Source organism: Dipodomys spectabilis, unplaced genomic scaffold, assembly GCF_019054845.1.
Source record: "Dipodomys spectabilis isolate Male_0828 unplaced genomic scaffold, ASM1905484v1 ptg000081l, whole genome shotgun sequence".
Lineage (NCBI taxonomy): Eukaryota > Metazoa > Chordata > Mammalia > Rodentia > Heteromyidae > Dipodomys > Dipodomys spectabilis.
Window position 1 is genome coordinate 2,375,299 of NW_024870758.1, and position 13,397 is coordinate 2,388,695.

Here is a 13,397-nt window from a genome sequence, read left to right on the forward strand (position 1 = left end):
AATCTCTTAACTCCTGAGTAGCTGGACTACAGTCATGGGCTTTTGGATACAGCATTAGAAGAAATTTATTTTCAAAGATATCTTACAGGATCCTAAACTGATTAACCATGGATAAATACTTTACAATGACTTAATAGTTTTAGTTCTGTTCTTTTTTTTCTTTTCTTTTTTTTATTTTGGTCATGGGGCTTAAACTCTTGTTATTGTTGTTTTTTGTTGTTGGTATTGTTCATGGGGCTGGGACTCTGGGCCTGGGGACTGACCCTCAGTTCTTCAGCTCAAGGCAAGTGCTCTACCACTTGAGCCACAGTGCCACTTCCAGTTTTCTGGTGGTTTACTGGAGATAAAGAGTCTCACAGACTTTCCAGCCCGGGCTGGCTTTGAACCACAATCATTGGAGCTCAGCCTCCTGAGTAGGTAGGATTAAAGGTGTGAGCCACCGGTGCCCGGCTTTAGTTCTGTTCTTAATAATTCACTTTGGTCTGTAAGGAATTCATATTACCAAAAAATTTAGTGTCATTGTCAAAATGGACAGTAAATCATATCAATCTTACCTTTCGCTCTGCTTGTATGTACTCTTGCACGTACCCAGACAATTTCATCAGCTTTTTGTATTGTCAAATCTCTCACCCGGACTAAAACTCGATCTGCAACACATAATAAAAACGACTTTTAAATTAAAAATTTACAGAGACCATTATTTTCATCAAGCAGCTAGTCTAAAAACTTGCCATTATCTTAAGTAATTCTTAATCTTTGATAAATTCTTCTCTATAACCTTCAAAAATTTACAGAGACTATTATTTTCATCAAGCAGCTAGTCTAAAAACTTGCCATTATCTTAAGTAATTCTCAATCTTTGATAAATTCTTCTCTATAACCTTCAATATGCAATTTGCTTTAAATTGTGTGAATTGTACTTTCTAAATATAATACTCTACTACCTTCATTGCTATCATCTTAAGTAAGGCTACTATTACCTCTTGCCTAAACTATAGCGAGTTTCTTAACTGGTTCCTTTCTAATTTAGTCTATACTATAATGAAACAAATTCCAAAATGTAAACCTGCTGAAAACTTAGATGAATTAAAAAGCCAAACATACCTTTTAAGCATAAGTGAACATGGCATTTTGCTTGCTTGTCTAGAATGTAAGTTAGCTAGCCACAAGATTCTTAGCCTAGATAGTCATGGTAGCTCATTCCCCAGGACAGTGACTGATCCAGGGAAGGATATATTACTCAAACTCAGTTAATCAAAGTCCTTTTCTGGGAATCAATGTACATAATCTAGGAGTAAAGCGCTGTCTTTCCTGAGCTGAGAGGGTATATACTTGGGGCAAAAAAATCACCATCTTTCCCAATAAATGAGCTTGTAGGAGAGAATGAGTCCAATATTCTAAAGGAAACAGAAGCAAGAAGAAGGCAGAGCTTTGAAGAGGCTTGAGTCCTAAATCTAGTCATATTTGGGTCATTCTTTGTTTCCTTTAGTTACTAAGTGAGCTTTTTTTCTTTTTTTTTTTTTGGGTCCGGTCGTGGGGCCTGAACTCTGGGCCTGGGCGCTGTCCCTCAGCTCTTCAGCTCAAGGCTAGCGCTCTACCACTTGAGCCACAGCGCCACTTCCGGCTTTTTTCTTTTTGCGTATGTGGTTCTGAGGAATCGAACCCAGGGCCTCAGGCATGCAAGGCAAGTGCTCTCCCACTGAGCCACCTTCCCAGCCCCTAAGTGAGCTTTTGATTTTCAAGTGAGACCAAGACCCCTGATATTAAACACAATGATAAATATCCCCCTAAAGTCCATCAAATATGAAAACAGCAACAAAACAACTATCATGGAAAGATAGCTAAAATATTCAAAAATCATTTTTCCTATTCTCAATATGCACTATTTGGTAGGGGGGGAGGGAACCTGGATTATCAGCCGGGCACTGGTGGCTCATGCCTGTAATCCTAGCTACTAAGGAGGCTGAGATCTGAGGATCATGGTTCAAAGCCAGCCCTGCCAGGAAAGTCCATGAAACTTTTTTTTTTTTGGGTCAGTCGTGGGGCTTGAACTTTGGGCCTGGGCGTTGTCCCTGTGTTCTTCAGCTCAAGGTAAGCGCTCTACCACTTGAGTTACAGCACCACTTCCGTGAAACTCTTATGTCCAATAAACCACTAGAAAACAGGAAGTGGTGCTGTGGCTCAAGTGGCAGAGTGCTCACCTTGAGCTTAAGAGCTGAGGGACAGAGCCCAGGCCCAGAGTTCAAACCCCATGACAGACGAAAAGAAAATATTAAGAAATCCTAGCTACTCAAGAGGCTGAGATTTGAGGATTGCTGTTCAAAACCAGCCCAGGTAAGAAAGTCTGTGAGATCCTTATCTCCAACAAACTATCCCCTCCAAAACCCAAAAGTGGAGCTATAGCTTGAAGAGTAGAACTAGCCTTAAACAAAAGAAGCTCAGGAATAACATACAAGCCCTGAGCTCAAGCACCAGGACTGGCACAAAAGAAAAAGAAAGAAAAATGACACAATATTAAGAATAATACCTTTTGGGATATTACAAATCAAATTATATAATGCATTTAATCTATGTTTTTTCTGAATGCACTCATGATTTGTCTTTTGAAGCAAGGATACATACAGTTTAGAGATTTAATTTCTAGCAGAATGCTATGATTCTCATGGCCAAAAACAGAGGATGAAAGAGGAATTTCAAAGCCATACGGATATGCATCATAAGAGGATTTTTGCAAAATTCTGCCAATAGATTGCATGAGTGAAGCCAAATTCCAAGTGTGCTGTGTAAACTCACACAAAAGTGTAAAGAAAGAAAAAAAGTGTTAAGATTTTAGTAAGCTTATTGGAAAACACCAAGATTGAAACAGTAAATGAATAGTAACGAGGGAATAAATACTCAAAACCAAATAGAGAGCATAACAAATCTGAATGTGTATGTGTATTTGATGATTTGGACCATCTTAATAGTATTACATATACAAAAGAGTAATGGCCTGTCTTTCTTGTGGCATCCCATTTAATTCTCATAGGGGTTCTCAATCTTCAATATATCCCAACATATCTGAGGTATCCCAATTCACATTCCATCAGCGTAACTGGCAGAGGCAATGAACAGCAGTAATAAGGTTTAAGAGTCACTTGCATTAGAATAAAAGAATCTGGAGCCATAGAAGCAGACAAGAAAGATAAACTATTTGGAGGAAAGTATGAAGATTTATTCAGAGGTATTAAAACATACACAAAGGCTGCATGTTATGTGGTTATTAACCACTTTTCTATTACCCCTGGGTCACAGTAAAATCCTACTTAATAATTTAGGAATTAAGAAAACATATATAGTCCATCATTTAATATGCACCATTAAACCTCCAATATTCATTTAAATATATTACTTCTCTTTTAGATTATAAACCTTAAAGTGACAGTATTTATATACAGTGATGACATCTTGTTGTGTTACAAATGTCATTTTGCCTTTTCAAAGTTATTCCTTCAGTTATGTCTTTTGTTACTCTACTTAAAACTTAATGAAGGGGGCTGGGAAGGTGGCTCAGTGGTAGAGCACTTGCCTTGCATGCATGAGGCCCTGGGTTCGATTCCTCAGCACCACATAAGCAAAAAGAAAAAAGTGGAAGTGGCACTGTGGCTCAAGTGGTAGAGCGCTAGCCTTGAGTTGAAGAGCTAAGGGACAGTGCCCAGGCCCAGAGTTCTGGCCCCACGACCGGACCCAAAACAAAACAAAAAACTTAATGAAGGGATAGGTATATAGCTCAATGGTAGAACATTTTAATTTTCTTAGCATGCCCAAAAGCTTGGGGTTGGATTTCCCAGATCCACAAGCAAAACAATGATTTTATAAACACTAACCTGGCTTTTCTTGTGATTGTATCATTGAAGATATTCCATATCTCTCTTTAGCATAATCCTAGAAAAAAAGTTTTTGCATCATGATTCTAAAAATGTAAATACAAATAACCACACATAAAAATGAAAATTTTAACGTGAAGGAGCATTTCATTAATTCAGAGTCAACCACTTAAAATACAGAAGCCTGTTATTTACATGTGTATCTCCAAAAAGAAAACAAACCATCCAGTCTCTACTTGTTTCACAGATTACCAATCCTGGATGGATACACCATGTATAAAAGCACTCAGATGAAATGTACACTCATGTACTACACAACTTAATTACCATCTTCAAAATGGAAATTAAATTACTTTAAAGCAGGATTATGAATTTCTTCTGGGAATAGGACAAAGTACCAGAGTTGTATTAACTTTATATTTTGGGAAGAGATGCTTTCTGACCCAGATATCCTGTTTTTAGAAATCAGAGATGTTAAATATGAATTAATTGCAATTTTCCTTTTTTAAAACATCAAGAAACTCACCAGCTTCTTGTTTCTAAAATCCAGTTTTAGGATAGTAGGTTACAAAGGGTTGACAGTGGCACTGTAATACTATCAAAACTCAACTACAGATTTAAAGACAGGTATAGGAATGGGAGACCAAGGGTCTAAGTAGATAAGTGATGTTTCATTTCAATCTTACCTTTAAAATGATGTATTAAGTTCCTTTCAGCTATAAAATGATCTGTCACAATGTTTATCTTATAAACCTATGCTATTTGCAAGAGTACATTCATAGTCTTTAAACACATCAATAGATAAAATAATTTCTTCAGATTTTTACAAGGTAACTTAAAATCTGCATAAAAGTTTCTGCCACTAAAGCTAGTGGTTGGAATCCCCTCTTTTAGATACAGAGAACAGTAGATTTTGTACCATTAAATGAATCAAGGTGCTTATGGCACTTGTTAGGTGGGTGTTTTACCACTGGAGTCATGGCTCAGCCCTTTTTTTTTTTTTTTTGCAAAGGTTCTTTTTAAGGTAGTCTCCCTTTATTTCCTGGTCAGCCTGGGCTGTGATCTTTCTGTGTTTCCCTATGTCACTTCAAATGACAGGCACAGCACCACTGCAACCAGTCATTTTGTTTCCACACGGCTGTCATAACAAGTACCCTCTATCACAACCAACCATTGGTTGAAATGCAGTCTCATGAACTTTTATGCCCTGATTGGCTTCTAACCCTATCCTCTGATATCTGCATCTCAAATAACTAGGATTATAGTTTTCATGGTGCCCTGCTGAACAATTTTTTTGAAATATTAAGAAAAATGCATATCAGATGGTGGCACATGCCTATAATCCCAGCATTCTAGAAGCTGAGGCAAGAGGATGGCCAAGTTCTAGGCTAGCCTGTTCTAAGTACAAGATCTTATCTCAAACAAAAAATACAATTCAAGGGCAAGTATCATGTGGGCCATAAGAGAAGATACTGTCACTCAAGGAAGCCTGAAAATAGCATACATATGTAAGAAATGCTTCGTAAAGTAAAAGAAGGAAGATGTGTAATCTCTTCTGGTTAGTGTTAGTCTAGCAATCCTGATTATATGTAACATTCTGAGATGATTTATTATGTAGTTTACCATAAAAGCACAATTCTTCAATAGCAAATTAGGAGCCAGACAGAGTAAGGCTTACCATTATAGTAAACCACCATTTCGGAAATTAAAACTCTTGACTTCTAAGAAGTACTTAAAGAACCACTGGGTGTTTATTTCAAATGAATCCTCTACGAACTTCACTAACCACGTCAGGTGAGCAAGAACGACACGTGTTTTTTTTTTTTTTTTAAACTGCCACATGAAAAAAATGGTCATTACACATATGGGCAGGTGGTTTTGCCGAGGACGATCATTCTTTGACAGGGCATTCCAAGCACAGATCGATTGGTACTGGTGGGCAAAACCACCGCGGGACTAGGGTGGAGAGTGTGTTACGTGACTAACCCAGACGAGCTCAGGGGTGCACACGCGGCTCCCGCTTCCGGGGAGGCCGGGGTTCGCGAACGTCCCGCCCAGCCCCGGGGGGAGGCTCCTCAGACCAGGTCACCAGAAGCACCAGGGTTCGCAGCTGGCTGAGCCCGGGCCCTGCAGACCCTCAGGGAGGTTCTGGGCCGCGGGAGCCCCGGCTCCAAGCCCGAGGAGCGCTGACGGCAGGGCCCCGGGACGCTACCCCCACCCTCGGCCCGGCCGGCCCTCCCAGGCCCGGGGACGAAGGAAAACCCACTTCCGCCGCGTCCATGATCTCCCGCGGCTTCTCCTGATTCTTGCGGCCGGCGCTGGCGCTGGGCATCGTGACAGACTCGGGGGAGTGGACACTACCCTCCTTCGCAGGCTTCCGGAGGACCGCACCAGGGGGCTTCTCCCCGACCGTAACCTCCACCCTCCCGGCCCAGACAGCGTGTGAAGTGTCGGCTCCGGAAATATCGCGAGAATCCCAACACTCCCTCGAGATCTCCGTGCGGAGAAGCTAGAGGCCGTGTGCCGCCCACGGCTTCCCCCTTGCTCCGCCCTCTGGAGGGAGGGGAGTTGTCCGGACTTGATGGAAATCTTCGGGAATTGGGTAAAAAGTCTCGCGGGACTTCCCGGAGGCGAGGGGTCTGGGCTACTTTGCTTGGCCTGGTGGGTCACTTTGTTCTTGTGTGCTCAGTCTGTTTCTCCGAGGCTTTGTTCACCTTCCAGCCACGTCAGCTCCTCCGGGTTTTAATCGCAGAGAACACTCTAGTAAAAAATTAGGCCGCCCCGTGCTGGTGGCTCACGCCTGTCATCCTAGCTACTCCGGAGGCTGAGATCTGAGGATCCACGGTTCAAAGCCAGCCCGGGCAGGAAAGTCCGAGAGTCTCCGCTCTCTGACTAATCACCGGAAAACCTGTGGGTCAATGTGGTGGAGCGCTAGCCTTGACTGAAAAAGCTCAGGAGACATCACGCCTTTATACATACCTTATTTATATGCCCAGAGAAACGGGAGGATAGTGCAGACATGATAAAAGAACAGGTTCTAATCTTTACAGGACAATTCATAGGACAAAAGCAGCAAAAAGAAGTGCTTTTAAGAAATTATACACATGATGGCAGAAAGCCCAGCAAGAGCACAAGGCCCTAAATTCAAGCCCCAGAACCAGCATAAACACACACACACACACACACACACACACACACATGCAAAGTGGCCAAAGAAAGGAAGTAGTACATGGAGAAGCCACACAGATAGATGAAAAGATAAGATCCTTACCCTAACAAAGGCATAAGGCCATAAGAAGAGATTTGAATTCAGATTTGGGACCATCAGTTCATACACTAGTACCATACCTAAGGGAATAAAAGTTTTTAAAAATATCAAAGCACCGATTTGGAAGAAATAGTCTTACTATTAAGGTTTGTAGAATTCATAAACTTTATATTAAGATTACGATGATTATCATTGTGGTGGTTAAAATGTGTTTGTGACTTTGGCTAAACATAACTATGCCACAGTATTGTGAAATTTATGTCATCACTTCATCTCAAAAAAGAAATATTTGGAAAACAAATATCAAAGGAACTTTAAAGACTCCTTCTTGTGTTGGAATCCCATGAGTATAATGGAAGGTACTTTAATGTAATGTATTACTGATCCCTAAGGAATGAGTAAGTTTTCCTGCCCTGTGGAATCAGAAATGGCCAAGTAACGTATCCAATGATATAGGAACAGATTGTGAAATGTGTCACTTCTAGGCAGCCTGTGTGTACCAAGATCTAGAAGCTATCTGTCTAGGTCCTTTGTTCTTATAGAAATCATGGAAAGATTGATATTAAGATACACTGTACATGTAAACTGATATGTTGAATTGGAGCACCTTTGTACAAACAGTACTTGAAGACTAAAAAAAAAACTTATGGGAATCATGAATAATCTGAAATTTCTTTCTTTCTTTTTTTTTTTTTTTGGTTGGTTGTGGGGCTTGAACTCTGGGCCTGGGAGCTGTCCCTGAGCTCTTCAGCTCAAGGTGAGCACTCTACCACCTGAGCCACAGCACCACTTCCAGTTTTCTTGTGGTTAATTGGAGATAAGAATCATAGACTTTTCTGCCCAGGCTGGCTTTGAACTGTGATCCTCAGATCTCAGTTTCCTGAGTAGCGAGGATTACAGGCGTGAGCCACTGGCACCTGGGATGACTAATCATTTTATTGCCAGTACCTAACATAACGGTTAGCATAAAGTTGATGCTTTTGAATAATTACGTAACAACTAAGGGAGGTAACAAAATTTCATCCCACCTGTAGTTAGATGGTAAGCAGCACTAGCGTAGAGACCATGTCTTAGTACTGTACCTCAAGATTGAATGAAACTGCCTCCAGAGATGGTTCCTTTAATTTACCTGGGGTCTACGCTTACCTAAAGTTCCACTTTTGTATAGCTGTGCTTCAGTTTTTGTGTTCCATGTGAGACACATACTTAAGTGTGAGGTGAATGATTGGCTATTTAATGGTAAAAGTTGGACCAAAAACTGATTAGAAGCTCTGAGCACTTGCTGGGGTCTGTCAGTTTTACTCTGCTAGGCCATTTGATAGGGAAACTCAGGTGTCAAGATCTTTAGATCTTTTCCTTTGGCTGGTCAGAGTGTTGAAGAAGAAATTCTTCTGTGGGAAGAATAAAGGGATGATTGCCAAGATGCTGGAAGCACTGTCAGCCATCAACAGGTATTTGGCCCCTGAATTCTACTAGTTTTGGCACAGCACCCAGTGTAAGGTCCGCTCCTGGATGGCTAGCAGACTCCACCCTCCTCGCAGCAAAGTCTCTACCCAGTACCCGCGTTTCCTAGGCAACTGGGACACCTGGAAGAGGTCACATCTGCATCCGCTGAGGTCACATCTGAATTTGATGTGGCCACACCGTTCTCTGCCCATACCCTAGATAAGGCCTAGCCCAGGCCCAGATGCTCTCTCTGCTCTTTTGTAGCTCTTTCTCAGCTCTTTCTTACTCTTCTCTTTCCCAGCTCTCTTCTCTTTCCTAGCTTGTTCTTTCCCACCTCTTTCCCAGATGCTCTATTTTCTCGCTCTTTTCTTTCTCTTTCCCAGCTCTCTCTCTTTCCCAGCTCTTTCTCTTTCCCAGATCTCCCAGCTCTCTTTCCCAGGCCTTTCCCCACCGCGTGGAGGACCAAGATGGCCTGGTGCCAGCCGGAACGATGAATAAACCTACTCCTTACCTGAATACCACGTGCGTGGTGCTGTTCTTACTTGGTTACCTCTTTTTAAAAACCTAACACCCAGTTTCTGAAGTCAATGAACCTACCTGCCTACCTATCACTTTATTCTCTTCAGAGAATAAAGTCTCATGTCAGGATGAGAAAGGAATCTTGCCAAAAGAGAGGGGTAGGGGGGCTGGGAAGGTAGCTCAGCGGTAGAGTGCATGCCTTGCAAGCATGAGGCCCTGGGTTCGATTCCTCAGCACCACATAAATAGAAAAAGCCGGAAGTGGTCCTGTGGCTCCAGTGGTAGAGCACTAGCCTTGAGCTGAAGAGCTGAGGGACAGCGCCCAGGCCCAGAGTTCAGGCCTCATGGCTGGCAAAAAAAAAAAAGAAAAAAAAAAAGAGAGGGGTAGGGAAGGGTATGGATTTATATTCTCACACAGACTTCTTAGATTCCTTATTATCACTCCTACTCTCCACCTCTACTTTTTGAGGTGATTGGAGCTGCCTATCCAGGTTCTATAGTATCTGTTAAGTTGCTTCTCAGACATTCTGACTGCTACCTTAAAATTCAGCTTTCCATACCTACTAAATAAGGTACTATGAGTCTAATTTGTAGCATCCTACATTTGGAGACCACTGTTTCTACAACTACTTTCCTGGTATTCCAACTTCTTAGATGAAATTTTTGTAAAGTTAGAGATAGGAGCATAATTAGATCTTCCATCTTAGCATAGAAGAACTCAGTTATAATGTCAGTGTATACAAGGTTTCTAATTTTTTAATTATAGTTTTTAATTTTTTAGTTATAATAAACACCAGAGTATATATTGCCTGCTGACTGTGTGCTAGGAAAGGCATTTGAGATGTATCAGGAACTAAGTAGGTAAAGATCCTTGTTTTTGATGCATCTTATATATTAGAGGATAGAGGCAGATAATAATAAATGTAGCAGGTTATCCTAAAATTCTAAAACATGTTGGAAAACAGTAGTAAAATAGAGAAAATAGAGCAATGCGCAGGATTAGGGAGTTCTGGTGGAGGAGAAGTGGTTGGGCTGAAATATTAAACATCATGGTCAGGGTGGGCCTGGTAGAGAAAGTGGCATTTGAAGATTTGAAGTCAATGAAAGATACAGCCACATACACATACATCTAGGAGAAGAGCATTCAGGTAAGGGGAATGACCAGTGAAAAGATTATAAAGTGAGGGGTCAAGGAAGCTAGTATTCTACATAGTAAGCTTTAAAGGCAGCTAAAGTGTATAAGGTTGCCTGTCTCCAGCCTAAATTGCGCCAGTTTCCTAAAGCTTTAAAAAATTGTGCTTAAAAATAAAATCAATTCTTCCCACTTTTTATTTAGTGATACTAGGGACTGAATTTAGGGCCTCACACTAGGATTGGGTATGATTTGGGTATTGGTTGTCCCGCGATTCATGTATTGGAAGTTCTACCCCTAGTGTTGAAGTGAGGGAACTTGTGAGACATGGGGCCTACTGGAAGGTCATTAGCTTATGAGGGCAATTCTCTAGGATGGGATCAAGTAGTTCTCATAGGCTGGGTTAGTTTCTTTAAGAAAGAGTGATCAGCCAGTGCTGGTGGCTCACACTGTAATCCTAGCTAATCAGGAGGCTGAGATGTGAGGCTCATGGTTCGAAGCCAGCCCAGAAAGAAAATTCATGAGACTTTATCTCAAGTTAAGCATATACACCAACACACACACATACACACTCACACACGGTTGTTAAAAAGACTCAATCTGGTCCCTCCTCATTTTTTGTTTTGTTATTCCCAAATATGTACTTTTTGCCTGGAGCCTATATTCTCACTATGTTGTGATATAGCTCTGGTTATAAATACTATGCTTTTTGGATTTACCAACCACCACAATTATGAGCTAGATTTCTTTTCTTTATTAAAAAAACCAATTTCAGGTATTTTATTGTAGAAACACAAAAGACAATAGAGATCATGAAACAATAGCTCCCTACTTCCCCTTCTCCAAATCTCTGACAATCACCATTTCACTTCCTGTTTCCATGATTTTTGACTGCTGTAGATTTCTCCTGTATGAGAAATCAGATAGCACTTGTCCTGTTGTAAACTTGCAAGTATTTTTGAGTTTTGGTATTGTCAACTCCTTCTAGCTGAGCTTTGCTACCATGGTGAATTTAGCTGTTTTTTCTCTCATGCCTGCATGTAATTTAAATTGTAGGATTCCTATTCACTAGGTGAATCAAATGAGATGCCTTTGGCTTTGAAGGAGAGAATCCCTTTGAGAAAAGCCTCTTTTCTATCAAAGTAGTTTGTTTCCTTTTTGTTAATCTTGAGAGAATTTTATGAAGGGATCCTATCCTGTATGTGCCAGGTGGCTTGGTCCTTGCTAATTACATTTTTGTTACATACATCTTTTTCCTGAGCACTATAATTAAGACATCTGATTGGAAGTTTCTTGATTTTAAGTTTCATCCTGTTAAACCTCATCCTTTTGCAAATTATGAATCTGAGCTCAGCCAATGTGAGCAGAGGTGAAGGTCCTGCTGTGTTAGGGATAAAAAGGGAGCAGCCTGAATGCTTTGTGTGCTTGCTTGCCACATTTTTGGCTGATGGCACATCCTTCTGTGGAAGTAAACTTTGCTTTGCCAGGTTCCTTTTGAGTTGATATCTTTATTTCTACAAGACTCTCCAACATCTAGAGTTATTTCTAACATCCAGAGTGTTTCAAACAAAGGAACATACTGATCACCAGATAGGAAGTTTGGAAATGGGAGAGTCCGAGTGTGATGGATGTAGCCATATCTGCAATGTCATCAAGCATAGTCTTTCTGCAATCTTTCCTTCTTCAGTTCAGTAGATTTTATCCTCAGGTTGTAGCCAAATGGCTACAGCCAATTTGGGTTATCACATCCAGTAATGACAACATTAGGGAAAGAGAAGGACCCACTAGATTCTTGTGCTTCTGCTTTAGACAGACATTTCCTCCAAGTCCCTGTAGTGAGCTTTCCTTCATATCTCATTGGCCAGAAATGGGTCACATGGGTCACTGAACCAGTTACAGGTAAAGGAAATGGGATTAGTAGACTAATTAGACTACCCCAAGACTTAGGGAGATGGAAGAAGGTTGCTGCCTCTATTGAAGCACATTGATGCATTGGGAGAGAGATGGATACTAAAATGAAATCAGATTCCATTAAGAAGAGGTTAAGAGGAAAATGGATGCTGAGTAAATAGTCAACACACACATTAACTGCGATTTAAGGAAAGTAATTTCTTATCTCTAATCCTTTTTTTCTTTTCTTTTTTAAAAAGAAAATGAAGATAATGGTATTTTATTATGTAAGGATTTTAAAATGTTACTTTATGTATAAAATTTACGTATAAATATACAGGACAGTCCCTTGTTCACAGCATTGCTTAGTTCAGTGGTTCTCATTGTGGTCTTTGACCTAACAGTGTCAATACCATAACTGATGTTATTGACTGAATTGTGTCCCTCCACATGTGCCCCCTCCATTCATATGTTGAAGTTCCTACACCAATATTCAGGATGTGATTGCATTTGAAAGTGATCATTAAATTGAAATGAGGACATTGGTGTGGGTCTTAATCCAGTAGAACTAGTGTCCTTGTAAAGAAGAAATTAGGACACAGATGCAGAAGAGAAGACCATGTGAAGACACAGAAAGAAAACAGCTGTTGGACAATGAGAAAAGCCTCAGGAGAAACAAACCCTTTGAATACCTTAATCATGATCTTCGACTTACATCTTTGTAACTGTGTAACCATAAAATTCTCTAGCTTAAGCTATTCAGACTATGATATTTTATTTTGGCAGCCCTAGTAAACTAGTACACTTGGAAACTTGTTACCAAGTTAGAAATGCTGACAGTGAAGCCTGGCAATCTTTAAAAGCCTTTATCTGATTTTTGTCTCCTGGCTCCCCTCCTAACCACCCCCTCTCTTTTGAGCCAGGGTCCTGCCATGAACTGAAGCTGGTTTCAGATATGGTGCTTCTTTTGAACACTCAAATTTGCAAGGACTAGGTATATTTTTTTAAGGCTGCAGGAACCCAATAGCCTGGGTTCATATTCTAACTTGTTTTGGCGGTGCAATTTTGGGTACTTAAAAAACCCTCTTTGGGTTTCAATTTCCTCATTTGTAAGATGAGGTAACTCTTGTCTTTGCCTTTTAAGTTGCTATGGTAATAAATGAATCATCTAGGTAGACTATACAACAGAGCTTGGTGCATAATTAATACTCAACAAGTGTGAGATATTATTATAGTAAATAACATGTAAATGTTGAATCAAAAACTTTAGAAGAGAG

At 40.6% G+C, this 13,397-nt stretch overlaps 1 protein-coding gene across 1 annotated transcript in view; it reads right to left on the reverse strand.

Moving 5' to 3' along the window:
- Positions 1 to 6,308, reverse strand: part of Dars1 (aspartyl-tRNA synthetase 1) — a 53,293-nt gene extending 46,985 nt beyond the window's left edge. The window contains exons 1-3 of the mRNA XM_042683503.1: positions 6,133 to 6,308; positions 3,867 to 3,924; positions 555 to 647 (exon numbers count right to left, since the gene is read on the reverse strand). Of these exons, the coding sequence (XP_042539437.1) occupies positions 555 to 647; positions 3,867 to 3,924; positions 6,133 to 6,198 (217 nt within the window). The 5' untranslated portion in view covers positions 6,199 to 6,308. The remainder of the gene's footprint in view (positions 1 to 554; positions 648 to 3,866; positions 3,925 to 6,132) is intronic.
- Positions 6,309 to 13,397: the final 7,089 nt, after the last annotated feature.